General features: G+C 48.9%; 1 protein-coding gene across 1 annotated transcript; it reads right to left on the bottom strand.

The window, feature by feature from the left end:
* Positions 1 to 3,984: 3,984 nt before the first annotated feature.
* LGI2 (leucine rich repeat LGI family member 2) lies at positions 3,985 to 27,915 on the bottom strand. Its single transcript, XM_077301504.1, has 8 exons — positions 27,377 to 27,915; positions 25,964 to 26,035; positions 19,753 to 19,824; positions 16,627 to 16,698; positions 15,429 to 15,500; positions 12,000 to 12,169; positions 6,766 to 6,930; positions 3,985 to 4,825 (listed from the first exon to the last, which is right to left on the bottom strand). Exons 1-8 carry the CDS (start codon positions 27,856 to 27,858, stop codon positions 4,008 to 4,010), a joined length of 1,923 nt encoding a protein of 640 aa, XP_077157619.1. The 5' UTR covers positions 27,859 to 27,915; the 3' UTR covers positions 3,985 to 4,007.

Genomic DNA, 27,915 nt, shown 5'->3' with positions numbered 1-27,915 from the left:
GCTACTCAATTTCCGTGATCAGGAAAAATGGGGTTAACCAATGCTCTAAAGGAGTAGCCTCCTGTATTGGGGGCTTTCCACCTTCCCTGGTGAGGTACTATGGAAATGAAAGTGGCCCTGACCCAGTAATTCAAAACGGAAAGACACCAGGGAGGGTGAGGAGAGACTGGGCACAATCCAGAGATTGTGACGTAGACTAAATCTGCTGAAATCTGCAGTGAAGCATGCTGCTCCTTGATTTCAGTAGCGTTTAACTTTCCCTACAGAAATTACAGTCCTGTAGCTCCGTGGAAGCTAACCGAATACTTTTGTGGTTGCATCAAAGTAGACACTAACCCACAACTGCTCGTGCCAAATAAATATGGCAGTCTTTGATGTATCAGTGGGATTCTTCATTGTTTTCTCTGGACTGTAGCCATAATATTTATTGCTCTATCATGCCACATAGTCTTTTAAACCCAAATCCTGACTGTGGTTGATAAAAGATATTTCGATGGTTCAATGGGCAATTTCCAAATTATCTGGTTAACTCTGTTTATGGCCATTTCCTGCCCCCCCCTCCACAGATATTGCTTTATAACCAGAAGAGAATCCTGTTTATCTTGGTGAGCAGCCATCCATAAGAACATCAAAGGGACACTGCTGCATTAGACCAGTGGTCCATCTAGTCCAGCATCCTGTGTCACCCAGTGTCCAAGCAGTCTTCAAAAGAACATCAGAAGAGCCCTGCTGGATCAGACCAGTAGTCAGTCCAACATCTTGTCTCACCCAGTGTCAAAGCAGTCTTCCTAAGAACATCAGAAGAGCCCTACTAGTCTACCTAGTCCAGCATCCTGTCTCACTCAGTGTCCAAGCAGTTCCCCTGGAGGGCCACCAACATAGAGGCTGAGGTCTTCCTAAGAACATCAGAAGAGCTCTGCTGGATCAGACCAGGGGTCCATCTAGGCCAGAATCCTGTTCTCACACAGTGGTCTAGGCTGGCAGGGGCTCATGGGAATTGTAGTCCATGGACATCTGGCAGACCACAGGTTGACTACCCCTGGTCTAGACAGCCAACAACAGGACATAGAGGCTGAGACCTTATCCCGATGTTGCCTCTTAGGCACTGGGATTCAAAAATTGCTTCTGAATGTGGAGGTTCCCTTGAATCACCATGGCTAGTCACCACTTCTAAAACTATCCTCCATTGATAGACCTAGAGGGCTGTATGCTGCAGACTTGCTTTAGTTATGGTGAATGACAGCCCCAGTCTACAGTCCCTCTTTTGTAACATTTATTTTTAAAGGCTGGGAGAGCAAAGAGTTTTGATCCTTGTGGGACAAATGGAAACTTTAGCATTTGCAGAGCTTTTAAACAGCTGGATTTCTTGATCCTGCCTCTTAACACCACTTTGAACAGCCTCCACTTCGCTTGGCTAGAATTCAAGGGAGCCAGGGCTCCCACTCGCTGCTGAAATGTCACACAAAGTGCAGGGCTTAGAAAGAATTTGTGTGGAACATCAGCTCACCGAAGAGCTCTCATCTCTACAGACAGCTGCTCAATCCAATGTTAGTAAAACTTCACATTTTAAGGGAGTGATTTGATTATGATACAGAAAGCTGATTTACTGTTGGGTTTGTATGCAAGGATTTGCAGGAATTCACCAGTAAGAAGGCACACACAGACTTTACTTGCTAGCGTTATGCTGTGACAACTTCCTGGTCCTTCATGGGTCCTAACTCCAATACCATCCCATCCCCTAACTCAAGGGTAGTCAAACTGCAGCCCTCCAGATGTCCATGGACTACAATTCCCATGAGCCCCTGCCAGCTTTCGCTGGCGGGGCTCATGGGAAATGTAGTCCATGGACATCTGGAGGGCCGCAGTTTGATTACCCCTACCCTAACTCCATCTCCTCTTCCATTTGCTGCCCCACAACATCACCGACCCACTTGCATGAGTAGATGGGAGCAGGGTCAAGAGAAGAACTTACACCCTCTCCTGTGGAGCGTGCACAGGGAAACCTGGCAAAACGTACAATTGCAGCTTTTTGATTTTTGAAAATCGGCAAGGTGGCACTGCAAAGGCAACCAAATGACCTCTGCACAGGTGAAGGTCAAGGACTCTTGCTCAAGATTCTCAAAAAAGAAAATGTGAAAACTATGCTTTCAGTCTGAATTTGGAAGATGCTGAGAAGCAAGAGTGGTCTCAACTGCAGAAGAACAAAAGTCATATGTATATATTATCAAGGACCAAGATATTTATTATGGTAATGCAGAAGTGGAATCTATTGTATTTGTAAGCTGGGGAGGGGAGGGGCTTTCCTGTTCGCAAGCATAGCTTTTCTTGGAGGGGGAATAAAAATCACATTTCCAAAAAAATCTGGTTTTCCAATCATGACGATACGGCTGCAATCATGACGATACAATGCATTTCACTGCATTGATTCCCCTGCATTAAAATCAGCAAGGCCTTTCTTGGGAATTAATATAGGTTTTCCAAGCAGTCAAACTGATTGCGTACGGTGATCTTTACCACTGTTGCCTTGCTGCTATTGAAGCATCCTACAATTGAATGAGAAGCTTGGATCTTATGAGGATGCTGAGGACAATACAGATGAACGTGTTTAAATCTGTCGTGAACGATACACACAAACAAATGTGGAAGGCACAAATGGGTCATCTCCACGACCTGGCCTGAAACATGCGTTGTAAAGGCCAGGTCTTGGAAGGGCAGGTAAAAATGAACCAGGAAGGGGAAGAAACGTGGCCATATTAACAGGGCATCAGCCAACCAAGTTAAAAGACGATCCAGTCCCACTTCTTTCAGTGGGAGAGTTAAGAATATGTAAAATTTAAAGGGACTTTGAGGCCCTTCGACGTGTTTTACATTGGTTAGATCCTGAGCAGGTTGGGGGAGGGCAACGGATGAATGGGATCACATTCACATCACATGGCACTTTTTTTACTCAGTGTGGTCAGAAAGATACATGACAGAGTCATGGGGAGGAGGTAGCCACAGATCTCTGTGTTACCACCGTGAATCAGAGACAAGTGGACAGATGAATGCAGAGATGCTATAAGATGGCCTTCAGGGGACAGATGTTGAGGGAAAGGACTGTATGAAAGTTGTTTCCCTAGGGCAGATGGAGAAGTCCAAAAAATACTCCTCTTTCTCCGCTTCTTCTAGGTCAGGATTAAGCTGCGCCCTCTAGGGGCTCCTCCGAAGGGCCAATAAGCGGAAACCATTTCCTCTTCCTGTTGGTATTCTAAAAGTGGTATTCTTGGACTAGATGGCCTGTATGGCCCCTTCCAACTCTATGATTCTATGATTCTATAAAGCAGGGGTAGTCAACCTGTGGTCCTCCAGATGTCCATGGACTATAATTCCCATGAGCCCCTGCCAGCAAATGCTGGCAGGGGCTCATGGGAATTGTAGTCCATGGACATCTGGAGGACCACAGGTTGACTACCCCTGTTCTAATGGGCAACCTTGTCCGCTAGCGAAAAGCAAAGATGGCAGAACATGCACCCCTCAGCCCTCTCCGTGTTAACTTTTAACAAAATCATGAGCAAATGTGTGAAATACCAGTGCCGAGAAGGTGGGCTAAATGGAGAGCAGCTACAGGGGCACGTTCCTCCTCTTCTTTTGTTCCAGTGTGGTGCCCTGCCCTGCCCCACCCCGCCCCGCCCCTTCTGCTTTTCCCATCTTCTTCAGATCTAGCACGGATGTTTGAGATGCATTAGAATTAGTTCTAAAGAGCTACCCGGCTCCTGGGAGTAATGACAGGCTGCAAAAGGGGCATGGCATGCAGTTAACCAAGTTAATACAATCAGTCCCAGGTTAAATAAACGCAAACGTCTAAAAAGTTCGGCAACACCCCTGGCTGAGGCCGCAAGCCACAGCCTACCTGGTGGAAGTGAGCCATCTGTCCGTTCTCGGCCTGTCTGCGTTTTGAGTGAAAACGGCATTGGACATGAGTTTCCCCCCCCCCGCCCCCCGCCCCCCTCCTCCCTCCCACAGCTCCTTCATAAACTCAAGTCAACAATGATGTGTTCAAATATTTGCGTGTGACCTTTAAAACTGGAAGCAAAGAAAAAATCTCTCCTGTCCGTGGACACAGCTGTGAAGGAGCGCGGGGCCTGCACGTAGATTTCCTTAAATATTTTAAAGAGCTTCTTTTCATTGTCCCACTGGAAGATCTGAGAGAACGTGTAGTCACTGCCCAGGGCTAGGTAGTGGTTATTCTTAAAGGAGAAGGGCTGCAGAGTCATGGCTCCCCGAGAAGGAAGAGCCTGGGTCTCCACAAACTGCTTGCCGTTCCACTTCATGACTCTGGAGTCACCTATAAATCTTGTGAGCGAAAGGTAAAGGTCGTCTTGGATGCGGAAGCTTTTCACGGCCAGCACGTCCTCCATGTTGGGGATCTCGCTGTGCGGGAGGAACTTTTTGGAGTTCTTGTTCCACTGAAGGATGATGGGGATCTGCGAGCGACTCGACAGAATCAGGTGCGATTTCCCATCGATGTCAACAAACTCAGCATCCGTGTCTCGGAACCATTCGTGGAGGGACTGGTAAGAGTAGAACCCCTTGTTATTCCATTTGTAAATGGTGGTCAAACCGGCTTTTGAGCTGTCAGCAATGACAAAGAAGGTCTCACTCTCTATCTGAAAGAGCTCGATATCATTTGGCTTTGATATGCGGGAGACCTCGATGTCTTGGAATTTGACAAACTTGGTCCAGCTATCGTCATACTTGTAGATATGCGAGCCACCGAACAGTTGAGCCACCACCACGAAGACCTGGTCATCAATCAATATAGCTTTGCATCCCACTATAGACTGACCTGTTGGTTCAAACAGAGTAGCTGGATTAGAAGCAGATAATCTAGCCTTGGAAACAATGGACGATTCTATCAACGTCCCATGGTCCTCCGTGTCATGGTCTTATCCCCTTGGAGCAGACTGACTTGTGCAGGTTTGTTTCCTTGAGTAGGTGGAAATGACCCCAAGATGGGAGGGGATTCTAGCATGCAAAAGTGTCTGTTGATCACAACTCTATTGCAGCAAAAAACAAACAATGGTTTTCAATAATTAGCTAACATTTAGTAACAGGAAAGCTGGAATGTGTAAGCCAGCTTGGTGTAGTGGTTAGGAGTATGGATTTCTAATCTGGTGAGCTGAGTTTGATTCCCCACTCCCCCACATGCAGCTAGCTGGATGACCTTGGGCTTGCCACAGTACCGATAAAGCTGTTCTGATCGAGCAGTAATATCAGGGGTTTCTCAGCCTCACCTACCACACAGAGTGTCTGTGGTGGGGAGAGAAAAGGGAAGGTGTTTGGAAGCCACTTTGAGCCTCCTTCGGGTAGAGAAAAGTGGCATATAAGAACCAACTCTTCTTCTAAGGACCAGAAGGGGGGAAGGGGAAGGAGGTAGAATTTGTAAGAAAACAGCACAGTCACACCTTGGGAAGAGGAGACCATCTCAAATTTTGGAATGATCATTTTGAAACCTTCCTCCCAAATATTGTTCGCCTGACTGAGAGAACATGATGCTAAGACAAAATTAACCAATGGATTATGTTTAGTGCAAAGGATTATTCTTCATTCCTGATGAACAGAATTATTTGAGGCAAACTCAAACTGAACGGTTAATTCCCGAGTTCCGCCTCTTTGTCATGTTCTCATGTGACCAAGAAATGAGATGGAGGGCAGAGACAGAATTAGGAGTGGGATTAATTCCAAAGGTTCCCATTAAGTTAACAGACCTCTGTTGGTAACCATGTTTGTTTTTTATGTCCCCAACAACTAAGGGAATAGGGGAGGGCATTTCGCCCATGTGTTGAATACGCAGGAAGCTGTCTTATATGGCATCAGACCACTGGGCCACTGAAGTCAGCATGGCCTGTGCAGACTGGTAACAGGTCTCCAGGGTCTGAGGTAGACATCTTTCACATCACCTTGAGATGCTGGAGGATCTTCTGCATGCCAAGCAGATGCTCTACCATCAAACTGTGGCTCTAGGGATGCCAGCCTCCAGGTGGGACCTGGAATCCCCTGGAATTACAGCTCATCTTCAGACTACAGAGACCAGTTTCCCTGCAGAAAATGGTTGCTTTGGAGGGTGGACTCTACAGTAGTGGTCCCCAACCACTGGGCCACGGCCCCCTGCAGTAAGAAACTTACCAGGCCGCAAGCTTGCGGCCCGGCAAGCTTCTTACTGTGGGAGGGAGGAAGAGGGAAACAGGGCCGCGCACGCGCATGTGCGCATGCGTGGCTGCGCATGCACGGCATCCGCGGCAGGGCAATCGCCCTCCTTGCTGCCGCCGGTCCCCAGCCTGAAAAAGGTTGGGGACCACTGCTCTACAGCACTGTACCTCCCCAAACCTCACCCTTCCTAGGCTCCACCCCCAAAGTCTCCAGGTATTTAACAGATTTTTCCATGCAACACATGATGGATTTTTACCCCCCCCCCCCAAAAAAAGGGGGGAGAGTTCATATTATGTTATCAAATGCACTTTTTTGGGGATATGCCCCTCTTTTCTCCATTGTTTGAGTCAGTCCCCATTCCTTTAAGATTCATTGTTATGGCAACAATTTGTAGAGATGTAGAGTAAGCAAATTTCTACTGATCCAATCCCACCACCTAAATTTCAGTAGGGATTGTTAGGGGCAATCTGTTCAACATGAAGCCATTTCCCTGATAAGGTGCATTCAAATATTCCAAGGTGAAATAGGAAGCATTGAAAACAAACGACCTATATGCTTTTTCTTTTCTTTTCTTACCAGTAATGTTATCGTAGCTCCTGAAGTTCTTCTCGATGTGGTCCCATTCTAGCACCATGCAATTTTCCATGCTGGGCTGGGCAATTGCTACATACACATCGTTCTTGGAATGGAAGGTGTCCACCGAAACGGACTGGTAGGGTAAAACCTGATGAACTACAAAATCTGAAAACACACATTTAATTAAAAGAAAAATTATTCTACGTGGAAAACAAACTGAGAGGGGATACTGATATTCCTGAAAGAAGTGTCAGTTTTTCTGAAGAGTATCCCTCCTGCACAAGGGCTGCATTTAGTCACAGTCTACTGTGATGGGTCACAATGCAGTTTATTTCTCATAAGAACATCAGAAGAGCCTTGCTGGATCAGACAAATGTTCCATCTAATCCAGGGGTAGTCAAACTGCGGCTCTCCAGATGTCCATGGACTACAATTCCCAGGAGCCCCTGCCAGCAAATGCTGGCAGGGGCTCCTGGGAATTGTAGTCCATGGACATCTGGAGGGCCGCAGTTTGACTACCCCTGATCTAATCCATGATCCTGCCTAGGGTTGTGCGCAGCGGCATCTGATTTGGTCATTCCAGGCTGACGCAACCAGCACCGTGCCATGCGGGGAAGGGGAGGCATGGGTACCAGTGCATCAGTCGGCACACAGTGATCTACCATCCTTCCTGACAATTTTTTAAAAAAGATATTCTTATGACTTTGTTAACTGTTTTTAATTTGTTTTAATGGTTTTAACATGTGCTGATGACTCTTAAAATTAATTTTAAGCTTAAATCTTATATTGTTTTAATTTCTGTATTATAATTTTACTAGGGGCCAAGCCCGTTGCATTCAGGAATACAATGGGCACTAGATTAGGGGGGTGGAGTGGAATGTGGATGGCCTCTCCCTCCCCCCAGGACCTGGAAAGGCTGCAAGCAGCTGTTAGGGAACTCACCAGCAGGGGCAGCTCTCACGCGGCAGAGATCTGCAGCCTCCGAGCCTCAGAGGGAAGTGGAAGGAGGAGGGGTGGTGGTCAGGGGTGGGGTATGGAAGGCGATTGGCTGGCTGCTGGACAGACAGGCAAGCCGGTTGGAGGAGGAGGCAATCAGGGGCGGGACAGCCGCCCTGAGTGGGTGTGAAGCGCTGAATGGCCATGAGACCAGCTCCTCCTCCAAGCCTTTACCAGAAATATATTATGTGGAAAAGATGTTGTAAACCACCCTGAGCTGGCCTCCTGAATAGGGTGGTATAGAAATCAACCATCAAATCAAATCAATAAATAAAATGTGATTTTATTATACATGTTTAAATTCTTAGCTGTCTTGGTGGCCCTTGCGAGAGCAGAAAGGAAGGATATATATGTTGTGAATAAATAAATAAAATAAACAAATGGCAGTTCAGTTGTTCATGAAGCCCAAGGACAGTCTGTTTACACCACATACCTCCCTTGCTGTCTGGCTTATTACAGCCTAAAGCAGGCAAGAAATAGGCCCTACAAGCAAAGGTTAAGAGTAGGTCTATATAGAATCATAAATCTGGACGAGACCTCCCGGGTCATCTAGTCCAACCCCCTGCACAATGCAGGAACTCACAACTACCTGCCCACCCAGAGTGACCCTAATTTCATGCCCAAGTGATCCCTCCACCAAAAATCTCCAGAATCCAGCCTGGCCTGGAGGAAATTCACCTACCACCCCACAGTGGCGATCAGCAATTCCCTGAGTATGCAAGGAAGGGCCACAAGAGACGCACACTGGCACATCCCTTCCTGCCCTCCCACTCACAATCTGCCTAAGTTCATATTGCAGGATGGAGTTAAAAAATGGGCCACAACTCTGCAAACCCTGGTTTTGTTTCCTACACAAGGAGCAAGGAAAGAAGCCCAGATGAATTCCCCTGTCCTGTACAAACACCCAAGTTGCAACAGTCCAGCCCTTCCCTGTGACTGGTTACTTCAGCAAGGAGCATAACCTGGGGATTACAGGCAGAAAGGGCAGGGGGGAAGAACAAGGTGTGCCCATTTTCCACAGTCGAACACACCCCATCCCGACGGATGTGATTGGGACAGGCTGTTTCCTAACAGCAGCCGTCCTCTGCCCATCACCTACACCAGTGATAGTCAAACTGCAGCCCTCCAGATGTCCATGAACTACAATTCCCATGAGCCCCCTGCCAGCATTCGCTGGCAGGGGGCTCCTGGGAATTGTAGTCCATGGACATCTGGAAGGCCGCAGTTTGACTACCCCTGACCTACACCATTCCTTAACTCCCAGGAAGCATGCCAAGTGACAAATCATTCCCCGATTGCACACAGGGGTTCCAGGACCTCTTCCCCCTCTCCTGCTAGCCTTCCTATGGGCAATATGCCACAGAGTGAGAATTTCTGAACAAAACATGAGTGCGATAATGCATTCTATCTGGTACTTGGCGAAAGCCAAAGGACAGAAGGTTAAATGATACACCCAGCTTGTTCCAAAGCGACAGACGCCAGTAGAAGGCAAAGGAATCGGAGCCGTTTGTTTCACAGCAGGGGCTCTCAAGAATTCCGCCTCACGCCACCACAGTGCTTTCCGAAGCATTTTATCTCCATCCCAGAGGCTGGCCGCAAGATCATTCCTTCACTAATGCTTTCTCAGCGTTTCCTTCCTACAGCTGCTGTTTTGAAAGCTAGGAAGCGTTTTGCTGAAAGAATCCATTCTGAATCGCCGACTTCTCTCTTTTTCTCTCCCCCTCACTCTTGTTCAGCTCCAGTAGCTCTCTGAAGAAGGTCTTGGCCCCCTCTGCCATGTTGTTAGTGCTCCAGAGGAACTGGCTGGCCACTGTGTGAGACAGGATGCTGGACAAGAAAGACCACTGGTCTGATCCAGCAGGGCATTTCTAATGACCTTAGGAAGGCCAAGGCCTCTTTGCCCTGTTGTTGGCCCTCCAGAGGAACTGGTTGGCCCCTATGTGAGGCAGGAGGCTGGACTGGATGGACCCCTGGTCTGATTCACCTACAGAGCTGTAACAAGAGTAAGGCAAGCAAGGCACTTGTCTTGGGCACACAAAACTCAGGGGCACAGAAGAACTATGTGATTACTACAATAAACATTGTAGAGAGCCAGTGGTTAAGAGTGTGGACTTCTAATCTGGCATGCCAGGTTCGATTCTGCGCTCCCCCACATGCAGCCAGCTGGGTGACCCTGGGCTCCCTACGGCGCTGATAAAGCTGTTCTGACCGAGCAGTGATATCAGGGCTCTCTCAGACTCACCCACCCCACAGGGTGTCTGTTGTGGGGAGAGGAATGGGAAGGTGACTGTAAGCCGCTTTGAGCCTCCTTCGGGTAGGAAAAAGCGGCATATAAGAACCAACTATTATTATTATTATTATTATTATTATTATTATTATTATTATTATTATTATTACTCTTGTTATTTATGCATTTACCTTTCAACCGGAATAACTAATATCAAAGTACAAGGGGCACACACCTGGTGAAATGAGCTCCCAGAGGAGAACAGGGCCCTGATGGAACTAAAACAGTTCTGCAGGGCCTGCAAAAGGGAGCTCTTCCGCCAGGCATTTGGCTGAGGCCAGGCACAACCAACAACATCTGCAGGGCCCCTGCCCCCTCCCCCCTCCCCCGTCCCCAGAAATCCATCAAGATTCCTGGACCTGTTTGTATTATTACTGTTTAATGTTATACTGTTACCCTGTTGTTATCAGTTAATAATAGTAATGTCATAGTTATTTATATGTATGGTTTCTTGTATAGTTCTCAGTTCTATGTAAACTGCCCTGAGCCTTTGGGGAGGGCGGTATATAAATGTGAAAAACAAACAAACAAATAAATGAGCAATTGTCTTTTGTCGCCTTGGGTGCAAAATAAGCTAGTTATGGCTTTGTTCATCAGGGCTCGCTTTAAAACAACCACTTTGTCTTCCTGCTGTAACGTAAGAAAATGGCAAGGGGAGAAACCTAAAAAAAACTATGTCTGGGATTGAAGGAACGGACAAGTGCATATGAAAGAACGGTACCCAAAGGCAGAACTCTTCCATTCTTCTGCCAGAGGGAGAAACCATAGTTCAGTTGTACACGAGGCTTATCTCTTCCTCAGCAGGGAAACAAAACGCGGGCTTCAGTGTGCTTATGCCCCTTGTCTCTTACCATGAATGTTAAAACAGGCAGCTTAGAGTGGGACTAAATGTCAATGAGACAAGAGCTGATGGACCAAAACCGGCATCTAGCTTTTTCTCCCTTGATCCCACCCTGATGTCATTGCACTGTTTCCTCTCCACTCTTTGGCTGACCCCAGCAAGAGGGCCGGAAAATATGCAATGTGGGACCATAATGATACAGGGTACATGTTATTAAGGGATCATGGAGAATGACATATATTGTCAGTAACGTTCAATTCTGTCCTTAGCCATCCTGACCTGGATAGTCAGGCAAGCCTGATCCTGTCGGATCTCGGAAGCTAAGCAAGACCAACCCTGGCTAGTATTTGGATGGGAGACCTCCAAGGATTTGGGTGGTAGTTCCTCCAAGGAAAACTAGTGGTCGACACAGAGAAAGGCAACGGCACACCATCTCCAAAATGTCCCTTGCCTGGCTGCCCGACAATCCTCGGCTTTCCTGGATATGCTACACCAGGGGTTGTCAAACTGCGGCCCTCCAGATGTCCATGGACTACAATTCCCATGAGCCCCTGCCAGCGAATGCTGGCAGGGGCTCACGGGAATTGTAATCCATGGATATCTGGAGGGCCGCAGTTTGACTAACCCTGTGCTACACACATGACATATATGATAAATAAATGTCCTAATTCTTGGTGAGACAGGATTTTGCTTTGTTCATGAGGATCAAAGTGGAATCTTAAAGAAGCATAAATGACAGAGAGGCTCAGAAACAGAGGCATTGGGGGGGGGGGGAGAAAAGAAACCTTTCTTCAAATGTATTTTATCAGCTTTCTTAGCTTATATGGTGCATAAAAGCTTCTCAATCAGTACCTTGGTAAAGAATAATTTTAAAAAGATACTTGCTAAAGTGCCAACATGCTAAAACAGGGGTAGTCAACCTGTGGTCCTCCAGATGTTCATGGACTACAATTCCCATGAGCCCATGCCAGCAAAATGACAGGGGCTCATGGGAATTGTAGTCCATGAACATCTGGAAGACCACAGATTGACTACCGCTGTGCTAAAGCAACGGCTGCATTAGACAGTATTAGGTACCTGTTTTCAATGAAATAAGACTTTCCGAATTACCTGTAGTGGTACATTCATCATCAAAACTGGAGACATCATTTAACTTCTTGTCCTGAAATTCTGCTGGACCAATACACAGGACATCAGAAACAGTGGAATTTGTCATCTTTAACCACAAAAACAACCACTTGGCTTTGCAGTCACATTCAAACTTATTTCCCCTTAAATCTCTAAAAAGATACACACAAAAAAAAGAAACAGATTGGAAAAGGTTGATGTTGAATCGAAGTCAAAGGTCCATTCAATTTCCATGTCATATTTAACTTTTTTTTAAGGCACAGTTTGAAACTGATTCTGGTCAACCTGTGGACAGTCCAGGGTTACAAGCTCTGGCTGGGGAAATACCTGGAAACTTTGGGGGTGGAGAAGGGAGTGGGTGGGATTTGGGGCAGGGGGACCTCAGTGGGTATGCTGTGGACTCCACCCACCAAAGCAGCCATTTTCTCCAGGGGATCTGATCTCTTTAGTGTGGATATGATCTATAATCCAGGGGATCTGCAGGTCCCACCTAGGGTCTGGCATTCCTACCCTACATGCAGCCCAAGGAAATGAAGAGGGGTTGTCTGAATGGAGTACATCCTGACCCACAGGGTCTCTTCACTTCATTAAAGCAAATCCAGTCTCCATGCGGCAAGGGAGGTGTGAATGTTTGCAATCCTACGACAGAGGATCTTGCGGATAAAAAAAGATGTGTGATAGTTGCTGGAATAAGCTATTCAACACTTGCCAATGTCTTCTTTGCCAGAACAGTTACTTATGAATAAAATGCACAGATTTCCCTGGGTCATTTGACTGGCATCTGTAGGTAACTGGTGAAAATTAACATGATGCTGGCAGAGGGCCCTTTGCCAGTAGAACTCCTGATAGCTCACATGGACTGCCCCCAAATTATCCTCATGCTTTGGGTCTATGCTGAGAAAAGGGGATCCTCTTGGTTAAACGAGAATTTAAACCAGGGCCTAGTCTGCATACAATAGATAATGCACTTTCAATGTGCTTTTGCGGCTGGATTTTCCTGTGCGGAACAGGAAAATCTACTTCTAAAGTGCATTGAAACTGCATTATCTCTTGCGTGCAGACTAGGCCCTAGTCTCTGTGGTTCGGGCTTAACATTCTTTCCAGTTTCCATATGCTCAGGAGCTCCTTCATTCTACCAAACAATGCCCTATATGTTGGAATCTGCAAGAGTTGCAGGGTGCATAATTGAGCAGAATATAAAGGGCGTTCAGCAGAGGGCACTGGAGATGTATATTTAGCATAGATGGGATAGGAACTTCCTGATGATTTTCAAATTCTATCCTCCAGATTGGCTCAACAGGAGACTTCCTGTTTGTTTGAATACACTTCCTCCCTGCTTGCCTCCAGAACAGTTGTTGAACAGCAGTTGAACAGAAGAACAGTTATTGAACAGAAGAACGACTGTAGACAGCAGCTAACTAGATAGTCTCCATCTTTCACTTTTTATACATACTTGTTTCTCTTCTGTTAGATTTATATTCTTTAAAAAGAAGCATTCCTCAGTGTACGGATCAAGTCAAGTTGCTTTTGGTACAATCTCTGCTCTTTGGCGTGCCTTGCCAAGTTAAACACTTAAACTAGGGCACTGCAATTGCTGTGCCAGTGCAGAGTCAGGAAACGCATGTACAGTTTGCAAACTAATTCTTTATGAGCTGCCTTTAGTGCCAGCACAGAAGGCTCTTCTCCACTTTACCTCAGCAGTCAGGGCTCTTATTTTGACTGAAAAACCACTGGGGGGGGGGGTAGGCAAGAGCAGAAGAACACGAGAGAGACCAGGTTGTTTGAGAAGGAGCTATTTCATTTTTTGCCTTCCCGCCATTTGTGCACTCTGGGTTTTTTTTTATACCCCGTTTTTCACTCTCTGAAGGAGTCTCAAGGCGGCTGACAATTGCCTTCCCTTCCTCTCCCCACAACAGACACCCTTTGAGGTAGGTGGGGCTCTGAGAGAGCTCGGAGAACTGTGACTAGCCTGTGGAGGAGGAGTGGAGAATCAAACCAACTTCCCGGATTAGAGGCTCCTCCCAGAGGGGAGGCATGGGTGCGAACGGCCGCTTTGGGTGCCCAACCCTAGTGCAAACCCTAGTTTGCATTATCCAAGCCAGTCTGTCAATTTCTTCGCTTCTTAGCTGCAATCTCCACATGGTAGCTGGAGACCTTCTGGGGTTGCATCTGAACTCCCCGCGAAATAGATCAGATCCCCTGGAGAAGATGGCCACTTTGGAAGGGGAGGGGAAGCTCTGTGGCATTCTCAAACCCCACCCCCCAAATCTCCAGGTATTTCCCAACTTGGAGCTGTCCTCTCTAACCACTGCACTAATGCCAGTCATATGCGTGGTTGGGAGAAAAGAGACCAGGAGGGTCACACTGTTTCCTTCCCCCTGGAAGGATGGTCACTGTTACCGAAGGCAACATGACCAGCTATGGGGATCGTCTCGGCCCTGGAGGAGGCTTCTCAGTCGGGTAAGATTTATGTGCAACATCATTTGCATATGGCTCTGACCTGGATAACCCAGGCAAGCTCGATCCCATTCAGATCTCAGAAGCTTAAGCGGGGCTGATCCTGGCTAGCATTTGGAAGGGAGACCTCCAAGGACTTAGGTGGTAGTTCCTCCAAGGAACACTAGGGGTCATGACACGGAGTCAGGAAATGGCAAACCACCTCTTAAAGGGGAAAGACAGGTTATTAAAACATCCCCCACCCCCACAACGTTAATAACAGCAGAAGGGTTAAATCTCCTTTCCCCTTTCCAAGTAGGCCGGATCCAACTCACCAATAATTCTATCTACAGTTGACCCGTTATAGGCCAACAGGAGATCACTGACCCACCCATCCCTGAATCTGTCCTGTATTCAGAACTATACTGCCTCTAAACATGGAGGCTCCATGTTAGAGGAAACATTCACAGAGAAGAACGAATACAAGTTGTGAATAAGGCCTTTATCATAACGTGGTAAATATTATTATAGGGATTCAGTAGTCAAGAGAATGAAAGGCATGCTGCTACACCAGGGGTAGTCAAACTGCGACCCTCCAGATGTCCATGGACTACAATTCCCAGGAGCCCCCTGCCAGCATTCGCTGGCAGGGGGCTCCTGGGAATTGTAGTCCATGGACATCTGGAGGGCCGCAGTTTGACTACCCCTGTGCTACACAAAATACCAGCAGTCCGACCTTTTGGCATCCCTCCGCCCACTGGTTTCAGTGAGCGTTACTGGATGCCTCGACTCGGTCCGCCAGAAAGCAAACCTTGGCCGATACGTTGACTTCTAGCACCAGTTCCAGGAACAATAATCTCATGCACAAAATTCTAACTTCCAAGCCTTGCTTTTAAAACCCACGGAAAAATAGGCTTGCGAGGGGAGGGGGTGAAAAATAAAAGACAAAGGCCATCTTTGTTTGGCTTTACTTACAGTTCAGTCAGAGAATCTAAATCGCCAAAGACATCCCTTGGCAGAGCCTTAATCTGATTGTTGGCCAAAGAGCTGGAAAAGTAAAGTTAGGCGTTAAAACAGCAGCAGTGACAACAATCATGACTAAACACAGCGACACTCAGCTAATGTTTACAGCTGGGTCCCGTCCAGCTTCCAGGGCTGACAAGAAGTAATAGGATTATTAATGGAATTAATGAAAACCTTTTTCAGTGAAATGAGACCCAGAGTACTCTGGGTTCCCTAAGAACACAAGGTCGATCTGGCTTTTCGTATTGTGGTGGGGGAGGGGGAAAGGGACAAGCCACGTCACCAAGGGATGATGTCTCTAGGCATATTTGTCACTTGATGGCTGCAGGAGAGAGGGGCACCACCAACCAGGCCCACTTCCCAAGCCAATGCACTTTGCCCAGTACTCAGAGCATACCACATGAGAAGGGGAGGGTTGCCAAATCTGGGTTGGGAAAAACCTGGAGACTTTGGGGGTGGAGCCAGGAGTGGGCGTGATTTGGGGACAAGGAGGGACCTCAGTGTTGTAGAATGCTATGGAATCCACCCTCCCAAGCAGCCATTTTCTCCGGTGGAACTGATCGCTGGAGATTGCCTGTAATTCTGGAGGACCCTCAGGTCTCACCTGGCATCCCTAGGGTGGGGACTGAGTTGCCAACTCTAGGCCAGGAAATCCCTGGATATTTGGGGCTGAAGCCTACGGAGGGTGAGTGGAGGGACACTGGCAGAGTGAAATATGGATCCACCCCCAAAAGCAGCCATTTTCTCACGAGAATTTCATTCTTATAGCTTGGAGATCAGCCGTAATTCCTGGTTAGTCACCATTTCAAAAGCTCTACCAGGTGGGTTGGTGATGGTCACCAGCTTGGGCTGCCTGGCAGATGCTAGACCAGTCCTAATGATTTAAAATCAACCAGTCTGAAAAATCTACATAAACAAAATACTTTTATCTTGTAGTGGCCCCAGAAGGTCAATAATTAGCCATAAAATCCTGCTGGTGGACATCCTGATGGAACCTGGGTTTTGACCACAGTGTGACACAGTGTGTTGGACCGGATGGGCCATTGGACTGATCCAACATGGCTTCTCTTATGTTGTTTTTATGTAAGTGCCGGAAAAGCGAATTTTATATGTGACAGAAAAAGAATTCAAGTTCGCGTTAAGGACTTACAGGTGGGTCAAGTCTCGAAGGCCGCGAAATGCATTTCTGGAAATGGTGTCTATTTTGTTTCCTTCAATAAATCTGTACAGAAAGATTTGTTTTTGGAAGGGGAAAAAGACATATATGTTAAGGACAGACATTTGCTGGGCACAAAGAGGTGCAGTGGCTCTACAGAAATGCTTGACTTGTTTTTATTTTATCATTTTAATTTCCATAGTTAACATATCAGAACTAGGCTTGTGTGATTCGGCCACCGAAGCGGACGTTCCCTCCGGGCGCAGCCAGCACCGGGCCGCGGGGGGGGAGGGCGGTGCCGGCAGCGGCGTGACAGCGGGCGCAACCACGCAGGCGCGCCTGCGTGGTTACACCCGCTGTCACGCCGCTGCTGGCACCGCCCCCCCCCACACGGTGCGGCGCTGGCTCGCCCGGAGGGAACGGCCGCTTTGGTGGCCGAATCGCACAAGCTTAATCAGAACTGAATAAGTATCTTAACTACAGAAGCAGGGAAATGGAAGAGGAGAGAGAGGAACAACAGAATACTAATACAACATGTGACTCCCATTTGGCAAATGCCTGAAGATGTGGGGGGGGGATCCTGGGAGGGGCAGGGTTTGGAGAAAGGAGGTGCAAAGCCACAAGGGGGCCGGCCACTCTATTCCCAGCTTCCACACCAACTCCAGTTGTCCACGACGCGTGAATATAGCCCGCTGGCTGAATTGGTATTGGCTTACCCCTCCCCAACTGTGAGTCTGAACCCGGTTGGTGTTTCATTGCAGTTTGGCGCACCGGCTGAACGCAACTACTTATGACCTCACCGCTTGATTTAATATATCAACCTGTTGACGTTTCTAAGCGATGCCGTTCAGCGTACAGGGTAAATACAACTTTTATAGCAGCAGTAAAAAGAATTAGAACTAACAATGTATCAGAAACACAAAAGGGGTTCTCAATCCAATCAAAGTCATCATATTTCAATGGGAGAGGTTTATGCATCTGCTGAACTTCCTGACGGTAATCAGTTGGGACAGCAAAGCGCTTAATTGTGGCTGGATCGTATGTTTTGTGTTTCTTTTTCCAATAATGGCGGCAGCAGCTTTATGGAGTGCGAAGAGCTGGGGCCAAAGCTAGCCTCCTTTCTCCATTAATCTTGTAGCCCAGAAGGAAAATGCATCCATCAGAAGGCAATGCGACTTATGAGAAAAATTAGCTCCATTGTTCAGTGATAAGCTCTTCACTTAACGTACTCTAATTTGGGTTTTCAAGATGACCAAGGGCCTGTTTCTATATAGAATTCAGACGCATTTCCTCACATCTGGAATGAGATCACCAATTTTGCTCCGGATCATTAGCCCATTGGCTGGGGTTCAGAGAGCTATTTTCGGTTCCCAGAAGGGGCGAGCGCATCCAGTGAGACTGCCGTCTCTTCTTGGACCGGTAGACTCCCCCATGGTGTCGCCATCTGCTTTTAAATATGTCTCCGTTTCACAATCAGCGGGAGGCTTGGCCAAGGCCGAGTGTGGGGAAATTGAGAAAGACAACCCTGTGCGGTCTTGAGATAGGTGGACCATCTGGAAGCCTCTCTCAATCCCAGCCATTCTTTGTCAACATGAAATAACCACAGAAGGTCTGATGTGTTTGAGACTTTTTAAGCTGTTGTTTCCACGGTCTCGCATGGATCCATCTGGCACGTTTGGTACCCAACGTGGAACCTGAAGAGCGAAGCAGGAACATGAGTGGACTGGTTGCTGGGGGTTTTCCGGGCTGTGTGGCCAAGGTGGTCTAGGAGTTTTCATCCCTAACGGTTCTCCAGGGCCTCTTCTGCATGATGGATAAGCTGATGAAAGCTCACTAAATACACCGTTGTTTTTCTGATCTCTGCACAGAAAAGTTAATTTACTCCACAAAACTGATTTTGCTCTGCATGGTAAAATGCCTCTTCAGTGCTTTAAGCGTCTTTTAAGCATTGTTTCTGAAAGAGGCATTTCACCGATTCATTTCTCTCCTGCCTGCCTGAGACGTACTATTAGTCATGCAGAGAAACTCCTTAGTTATGCAATTAGTGACTGCATTAGAGAACAAAGCAGAGTTGGCAAAACTACAGGGGGCGGGGCTATGAATTGTTCCATGCAGAGAGCATTGCAACATAGTTTTTCAACAGACTATATTCAATGCAGAACAACGATTGTAATATAATAAAGCGGTCTGAACAGGTTGTTTTTTAAACTGTTTTATTTGGCTCCGTGGAAAATACCTCCAGGAACTGTGGCTGTTATCTTCAGAGGTAGGGCACAGCAAAATGGGAATCTCTTCTGGTCAGTTACCTACTTGCCGTGTCCCACCTTGGAAGACGCCAGCCACAATTACTGACAAAACATCAGGGATGAAATTACCAGACCACAGCCACACAGCCCGGAAAACCCACAACAACTAGTAGACTCTGGCCATGAAAGCCTTCAACAATTCAATATGAGTACACTCATGCTTGAGATTTCCTTTCTAAATTCCAATAAACTGGGGGAGACATGAACCTATACCAGGAGCCTTGGCACCACCCTTGTACTGAATTGCTCTTGTTCCTGGTATACAAGTTAAAGTTTGTACTAGAAAGCAGAGCTACCAGTTGCTCGTGCCATCCATATGAGGTATGCTTGGCCTCAACCAGGGCCAGGGCCTTTTTGGTCCTGGCCCCTAGCTGGTGGAATGAGCTCCTGAAGGAGCTGAGGGCCCGGTTGGAGGTTCCCCAGGTCTGCAGGGCATGCGATACGGAGCTCTTCTTCCAGGCATTTGGTTGAGGCCAGAGCAAGGAAGAGCTATATGGCTCCTCCTCCAAATGTTTGCATCTTTCAACATCTAGAAAACTCTTAACATCTACACCTCCCCTTGGGCTGGAACCAGGTCAGTTTGATGGAGCCCAATTACCTTGTTGTGAACCACCATGAGCTGGCTGGCCCGAGAGCAGCAGTCAATAAGTTTATAATAATAAATATAAATAAAATAATAAACCCACAGGAACTGCTGAACAATAAGCAGGACTGAGATTTTTTTCTTTTCAAGGACCAGCTCGCTGTCCCATCGTCAGATTAATGCCATTCATGGAAAACATCTTTGTATAGTAGACAAAAGCAATGAACTTACAAATACTCTAGATGAAAAAGACCGCCAAAGGCATCGTCCCGTATTATAGTGAATGTGTTTGAATTCAGCAGTCTAAGAAAAAAAAGGAACACAAACATTAGGGGGGAGGGCTATTGATCCTCTACAATTTATGGTATTTTCAGTGCAGATTTACCCTTTTGAGTGCAGAAGAAGAGAGCAACACTCATCTCTTCCTGTCCACTCATGAGGTAGCTGTTGCATTAAGTGATATGCAGCCCCTCATGTCGCCTTTCCACCTCCACCCCCACTGGCATGCCCCCCACTGGACTGCTCATTCTTTTCCAGCTTGCAAGTCTCCACGCTGCCCATGCTCAGTTGCCTGTACTACCTCCCATAAGACATCAGGAGTGCCACCACTGTGCATCACCCATGTGCCCTTCCTCAATGAATCCAGGCAGTTGGGAACACAAGGTACGGAGAGGAGGATGGGGGTCAGTGCCAGTGGGCCTCACCAGGAGGCCTGGGCCCTGGCTGTTGCTGCACCTCTGGGTGTGCTGGCCCTGGCCCTGTCTACACTACACTATGCTCGTAAAACAAAACAAGAGCTCCATAAAACAAATTGGGGAGGTGGGGGATGAGTGTCAGATATAGACATCTTCACGTGAACAAGGGATTTGTAGGCTGGCTGGGGCAGAGTGGTCAAGATGAGGCAAAGACGCAATGTTATTGGATGAGGGAAGAAGAAGAAGAGCTGGTCTTCAGACCCTGCTTTTCATTACTCAAAGGAGTCCCAAAGCAGCCTACAAACACCTCTCCCCACAACAGGCACCATGTGAGGGAGGTGCAGCTGAGAGAGTCTTGTGGGAACTGGGAGTTGCCCAGGGTCACCCAGCCAGCTGGCTGTTGAGGAGGAAGGAGAAATCGAACCTGGTTCTTGAGAACAGAGGCCACCGCTCTTAACCACAACACCATGCTGGTCACTGTCAGAATCTAAACACCCTGGGGTAGAGGAGACCAGACACCTGGGCTAGAAAGCCATTGCCCAAACAGCTGAGCCCGCCACAGAATGTGCAATTTATGTATGCATGTGCTGCTCAGTCACAACTGACGTATGGCGACCCTCAGCAAGGGATTTTTGAGTCAACTCAGAAGTAGAGGTGGTGCACCAGCACCTTCTGAGAGAACTGGGAATGGCCCAAGGCCACCTGGCTGGCTACGTGTGATGGAGGGGGCAGGAATCGAACCCAGTTCTCCAAATTAGCAGCCGCTGCCTTGTTCAATGCTTCCTCCAAGCCTAAATGAGGGATAAGGGTGTTTTTAGGCTCCTTTCTCCTGCCTCAGGTCTCCTGCCGGCTCTATGACGACCCAGCAGAACCAGGAGTGAAATAAAACCAACCAACTATTTTCCCGGAAAGGGTTAAAGGTTAGAGGGCACACAGGCATAACTTGAAGCTTCAACTAGGCTCAAGACTTTAGACACAGTTAAAGACATAACAATATATTCTGAGGAGAGAGATTCAGGCGACTGGCTGTATCGGTCTGAAGGAAAAGAATGACGCTTAAGTTCAGCAGTACCTTTCAGGCTAATTAAGTTGAATCCTGGGCATCAGCTTCTGTATGCATGCACATTTCTTCAGATACATTAGAAGCATGCCTGCCCAGGACAGCTTACACCCAGGAATCGACTTTGTTGGTCTTAAAGGTGCCCCAGGACTCAAACTTGGTTCTGTTCTGAGGAAAGTGAAGGAATTAACAGGCAAGCTAATGAATAAATAACTTCTTGCTGAGTTACCTCCTCTGCTCAAATCCCCTCCTTGACCGTTTACGCACTGGAGGTTTCATGCTGAGCTGCAGGCTGGAGTTTTAGTCATGCCAGGTTGCCCCACCTGTTCCTGCACCCACATGGGGGAGCATTTGGCCTGGTGCACCTCATCCGGCCCCGGTTTGTGCTCCTGCACGGATGCTGGGGCAGTGAAGTTCCCATTGCATAAACCAGGGGTAGTCAAACTGCGGCCTTCCAGATGTCCATGGACTACAATTCCCAGGAGCCCCCTGCCAGCAAATGCTGGCAGGGGGCTCCTGGGAATTGTAGTCCATGGACATCTGGAGGGCCGCAGTTTGACTACCCCTGGCATAAACGGTCTTTCTCAGGCTACAGCCTCAAATCTCTAGGAATTTCTAGAGTTTGGAATTGCTATTTGGGAGTTCTTCCTACAACCTCTGCAGGTCCCTCTGGTTCTGCAAGGCCTGCTAAAGTGTATCTGCCACCTCTCCATGCCAATGTGCAGAAGACATCCATCAGTATGAGCTGATGCTTTTGGCCCACAATGCTCTGAATTGATTTTTAATCCATTACAGCAGGGGTAGTCAACCTGTGGTCCTCCAGATGTCCGTGGACTACAATTCCCATGAGCCCCTGCCAGCAAATGCTGGCAGGGGCTCATGGGAATTGTAGTCCATGGACATCTGGAGGACCACAGGTTGACTACCCCTGCATTACAGGGGTTTAGTGTTATTCCTTCCTCAATTATTCTCACAAACAGAAATGTCAACTGAGCGGCAACTACAAATCATAAAAACTGGGCATTGATTGCACGGAGCGAGTTTTAGCGAAATCCCACTGAACAGTGCGATCCTATGCAAAATCCCTGCACATTTGAGCATGGGTCTAGAAAAAAGAACACCAGGCGTCACAAATCCCCGGGCGGCTGTATTACTCCCACAGAACTGACATCAGTGAAGTCAGACTGGATTACGTCTAAAATGGACTGGACGGCATGAGCACCAATACATCAGAGTTGGCTACAATTACTGAATAGCTTGAGGGAAGGCGATAAGTTCGGGGGCGGGGGGGGGCGGGAGGCAGATGCCCAATCTCCACACGTTTTTACAGTCCATTACTTTCACTGCAGCGCATTATGTCTTCGACAGTTGCACGACAAGAGAAGTTCTCGAAATTCCTGGGGCACTCCCGCTATGCCATGCCGTTTCAATCCTCTTCGGTGACTTTGCAAGCAGATTTTGCCCTTTTGCCCTGTCGAATCCACGTGCAAAAGGGACTAAAAGGGTGTTCTTAAGGGGGTGCATGAAAGCGGCCACTGGGTGGATGCACACCTACAGCTGACCCAACTGCCCTAAGAGAAGTAGAATTGGGCTCACTTTCAGTTTCAGGAGCCAAGGGAGCTTCAGGGCTGAATCACCAAGCAGGGTCACCTGATCCTCCCCTGGCCAATGGCAGGCAGGGGTGGGGGTAGCAAAGAGCCAAGGTGGAAACCCCCTGAGATTTGGATAAGGAGCCTGGGAAGAAAGTTCCGGAAAGTGCCACCCTCCAAAGCATCCCTTTTCTCTAGGGGAACAGACCTCTGTAATCTGGAGATGAGCTGTCATTCTGGAGGCTCCCCAGGTCCCACCTGGAGGCTGGCTTCCCTACTGACGAGTCATGTATATAGGTTGATATGAGAGGGGAAAGTTGCTGAATTAGGTCAAAATTATCCAATGATTTCAGTTGAAATTCTAGCATTGGGCCCATCTGTTCTGTTCTCAAGCGGGTTCTCCCTTCCCCTCCCCTCATGAAGGGCCCAATGGAATAATGTCAGATTTGCACATGGAAGGTCCCTGGTTCACTTCTCAGCATCCTGCTACGGAAATATCAGGTGACATGCAATGCCTCTGTTTGAGATCCTGTTCAGCAGCTGCCAGTCAGAATAAACGAGAAGGAAAACAGCAGGCCCATGATCTGTTCCGCTAGAAGACTGCTTCAAACATTTGTGTGAATGTGGGGGGACAGAGTCAGGACTACCCCCTGGCTTGTATGTGGAAAGAACGCAGGTAACCAAGGCCACAGGGACAACCTGGGGATGGAGAACTTCCCAAGAGCAGCAAAGAGGCTCTGTTGGGCCAGGGCGACGGAGGAGAGATTGCTACCCAGAGAAACGCAGACAATGTGATTCAGCAACATCCGTTCCTCAAATCCGTTTTGTACTATTCATTCTGTAGAAGACATTTGGAAAAGATTGCACCCTGTTCTGTGTCACGGGGTTGCATCCTAACCAATAGTAATGCGATCTCGGCTTCTTGCACTTGCTTTCTGGACTTGGTACTTAACCACTTCATAATCCATACTGCCGTAAGCCTAAACTAAATGTTTGAGCAAGGGGTAGGCGGGAACCTCCAAACAAGAATGTCAAACACCAGGGATTCTTAGGTGCCATTGCCCCAGTTGCCACTGCAATCCAATGAGCATTACAGAAATCGCTTCACAATTTCTTGCCAACAAACCCAGTGGTTCTCAGTGGAATTCCAACAGCATAAACGCAAACTGATCCCTTTGACCCACTAATTTCTTCCCAGCGGGAGAAAACTTGCCTCTCTGGCTGAACGGGGGAGGGAAGGGCTCGGGAGATGTTCTTCTACTAAGGCAGGGGTAGTCAACCAGTGGTAATGGGAATTGTAGTCCATGAACATCTGGAGGATCACAGGTTAACTACCCCTGTACTAAGGGATCGCCATCTATCTATTTGTTGTAAGGGGTGTTTGATGAGGGTTTTATTGTATTTTATTGTTTTTATTCTCTTGTGAACCATGGCAACACCATTGGAAGAGCGGTGGCATAAAAATGAATGAATGAATGAATGAATGAATGAATGAATGAATGAATGAATGAATGAATGAATGAATGAATGAATGAATGAATTGGTCTTTGGTAGGGACCAGCCTCTCAAGTTTACTCTGGCTTTAGAACAACACGTGGCTGCACCTTTTGTGAGGCACTAAAAAGGGACCTTCTGTTCACCAGTGTGCAATATGAACAGGGCTCCTGTGGAATTCCATCATGCTTCCACTTGGATCCTAGCTCCTAATATATAAGATGTTATTGACCACAAGCAACTGGCCCACCGCCTCACCAGGGCTGGGATTTGGGGGACAACCCTCCAGTGGCTGCACTCCTTTCTCCAGAACCGAACACGGAGGGTGGAGGTGGGGAAAGAGCATCTGCGTTGTTACCAATTCACCTATGGGGTCCTCAGGGTGTGGTTTTCTCCCCCACTTTGTCTAACATCTTTGTCCGGCCTTTGTCCCAGCAGGCACAGAGTTTTGGACTGGGTTGTCATCAGTATGCTGATGACATCCAGCTGTATCTCTTGATCAGGGGTAGTCAAACTGCGGCCCTCCAGATGTCCGTGGACTACAATTCCCAGGAGCTCCTGGGAATTGTAGTCCACGGACATCTGGAGGGCCGCAGTTTGACTACCCCTGCTCTTGATGGATGGCTACCCCCCCACCCCCCGAGCCATTCACCGGATGTCTGGAAGAAGTGAGCGCCTGGCTTAAGCAATGCTGGCTGAAACTCAACCCTGACAAGATGGAAGTCCTGTGATTTTGTAGGAAAGGGCCAGATCAGGAAGCGTGCTTGCCCAGTGTGAACACCGTGCAATTCGGGCATGATTTTTGAGTCCTCCCTTTCTATGGAGGCCCAGGTCAGGAAAGAAGCCCAGCTGGTGTTTTACGATCTGCATCAATTGAGGCTATGATCTGTCCCAGGCCCTCTCTGCCCAGGATCATCTTGCCACAGTGATCCATGCGTCAGTCATCTCCAGGTCGGGCTTCTGTAACTCACTCTATGCAGGCCTGCCCTTCTCCCTGCTCTGGAAATTACTGCAGGCAGGGGTAGTCAACGTGTGGTCCTCCAGATGTCCATGGACTACAATTCCCATGACTACAATTCATGGGAATTGTAGTCCATGGACATCTGGAGGACCACACGTTGACTACCCCTGACTGCAGGTATAAAATGCAGCTGCCAGGTTCCTCGCCAGGATGCTATGGAGGGCCACATCCAGCTGGTGCTGAGGCAGCTGCATTGGCTGCCAGTTGAATACCGGATCAGGTTTAAGGTATTGGCTTTGACCTTTAAGTCCATATGTGGTTGGGGCCCTGTGTATCTGCCCCGCATAGGTCATTGTGTTCACCAACGTTAAATAGCCTGGGGGTACCTGGGTCATGCAGAATCCACCTGGCCCTGGCCTTTGGTTGTGGCCAGGGGAAGGAATACAGTTTGGGGGGCAATGTGGTGAGGGCGGGGGGGGGGTGAGTGAGGTCTTGTGAGGGGAGGAGTTATGGGGGGGGTTGGGGATGGCGGGCGGAGGTTTTAAGGTTACCATTGTTGTATTTGCAAGTTGTGACCCACCATATGCCAGCTGAGCTGAGAACAGCGGGATATAAATGTAAAAATGCATAAATACATACTTACAGCAACTGGAGGGAAGGGAGATGAGAGAACATTCTCTCTCTGATTTCAGAGAAGGTTCCATTTACCAGGCTCCTGAAAAGGGAACACACCAAGAAAACAATCCAGAGGAACAAGTCTGAACATCACTACCAGCACCACTTGGCGTAAAGAGCCTGCCCCATCCCTCACCTTCTTTTTCTGCCTACTACAGCTGTCACCTGCCTCTCTGTGCTCCCTGCCCACTGTGGTTCTTTTGCTCTCAAGTCACAGCTTAGGGCAACCCCCTCGCTGTTAAAGGCAAGAGACGGTGAGAGGTGGCATGCCACTGCGTGCCTCCAGGCCACGACCCTGGTCTTCCTTAGGGGTCTCCCATCCAAATACTAGTCAGAGCTAACCCCACAACTTCCAAGATCTGAGATCGGGCTGCCCAGTCTCAGATCCTGGAAGTGAAACGGGGTCAGCTCTGGCTAATACTTGGATGGGAGACCCCTAAGGAAGACCATGTGGCACCCATGGGTCCCACACCAGGCATTTCGACCTCCTGGCTCCCCAAGAGCTAACAGATTATTTATTTGGTTCACCTCTTTGTATTTTATGGATGGGAGGGAGGGAGGGAGGGAGGGAGGGAGGGAGGGAGGGAGAGAGAGAGAGAGAGCGAGAGAGAGAGAGAGAGAGAGAGAGAGAGAGAGAGAGAGAAAGAAAGAAAGAAAGAAAGAAAGAAAGAAAGAAAGAAAGAAAGAAAGAAAGAAAGAAAGAAAGAAAGAAAGAAAAGAGATGGGTTTTTACAACTCACTTTCAACAACCCAAAGGAGTCTCAAAGGGACTTATAATAGCCTACCTTTCCTCTCCCCACAACAGACACCCTAGGAGGAAGACGGGGCTGAGAGAGCTCTGAGAGAACTGTGACTGGCCCAAGCTCACCCAGATGGCTGCATGTGGAGGAGGAAGGGGGAATCAGCCCCAGTTCTCCAGATTAAAGGCTGCTGCCCTTAACCAAGGAAGGAAGGAAGGAAGCTTGATGCGGGATTGTAATGCTTAGTGGATTTCAAAGGGGCCCGGGGGTTTGGGGTGTTTCCAAAAAAATCCTTCCTTCCCAAATCCAGCCAAGCAGCTCTCAAGTTGCAGGACTCCGGCCCATCTCGGCGCCAGCTCGTTCATCCTCCAAAGGCAAAAGAGTCTGGACCCAAAGAACTTGAGCCCGCTCGGCCCTCGGCCACGGCTTGCCAGTCTTGCCAAGGCAGCCCCGGCAGGACCCCCCTCCTCCGCCCTGCCCTGCCCTGCCCCCCCCCCCATCCTGCCGCATGCCCCCCGTAGGGAGCCGAGCAGAAAGACGGGAAGAAAGTTCTCGCCCGGGCGCCGCCCCCCTTGCGGAGGGGTCCCCATCCCGGCCCCCCCACCCACCCCACCCCCGGCCGCCGCCTGGGCGGGACTCACAGGGAGGCGATGTCGGCGGGGACGCCGCGGGGCACGCCGGCCGAGCCCACGCAGATGACGGACTCCTTGGTGCAGCTGCAGGGCGCCGGGCAGCGCAGCGCCTTCCGCCCCTGGGCGCCGCCGGGCAGGCAGGCAGCGGCCAGCAGCAGCAGCGGCACCAGCAGCAGAGGCAGCGGCGCAGGCCACGAGGCGCCCCCGGCCCGGCCCCGGCCCGCCCGCCCGCCCATGCCGCGCCAAGGGCCCGCCGCTCTTGGCCCCAGCCCGGCCGCTCCGGATGGCGCTCCTGCTGCCGCCGCTCCTGCCGCCTCTGCCGCTGCTCCGGAGGGGGCTGGCAGTGGCGCGGGCGCCAGGCGGCATGCTGCCCCTGCTGCTGCTGCTCCTGCGGCTGCTGCGGCGGCGGCTGCTGCACCCTTCGCCTCCGCCGGCCACCGAGAGGGGCTCTCTGCCGCAGCCGCCCGGCTCTCGCCCGCCAGGGCTGACATCAGCAAGACGATGCCCCCCACCCCCTGTCCGCCCGCCGCCGCCGCTGCCGCCTCTGG

The sequence above is a fragment of the Paroedura picta genome, chromosome 10 (assembly GCF_049243985.1).
Source record: "Paroedura picta isolate Pp20150507F chromosome 10, Ppicta_v3.0, whole genome shotgun sequence".
Classification (NCBI taxonomy): Eukaryota; Metazoa; Chordata; class Lepidosauria; order Squamata; family Gekkonidae; genus Paroedura; species Paroedura picta.
Note: the sequence above shows the minus strand (reverse complement) of the source record. Positions and strands in the feature narration are given on the sequence as shown.

Bases quoted from the DNA above. Each gene is read 5' to 3' on its own strand.
- LGI2 (XM_077301504.1), bottom strand. From the start codon at position 27,858: ATGTCAGCCCTGGCGGGCGAGAGCCGGGCGGCTGCGGCAGAGAGCCCC. The intron at 6,931-11,999 runs GTAATTCGGAAA...GTGTGTTTTCAG, and splicing joins TGATGAATGTACCACTACAG to ATTTTGTAGTTCATCAGGTT. The intron at 4,826-6,765 runs GTAAGAAAAGAA...TTGAACCAACAG, and splicing joins GAGCTACGATAACATTACTG to GTCAGTCTATAGTGGGATGC.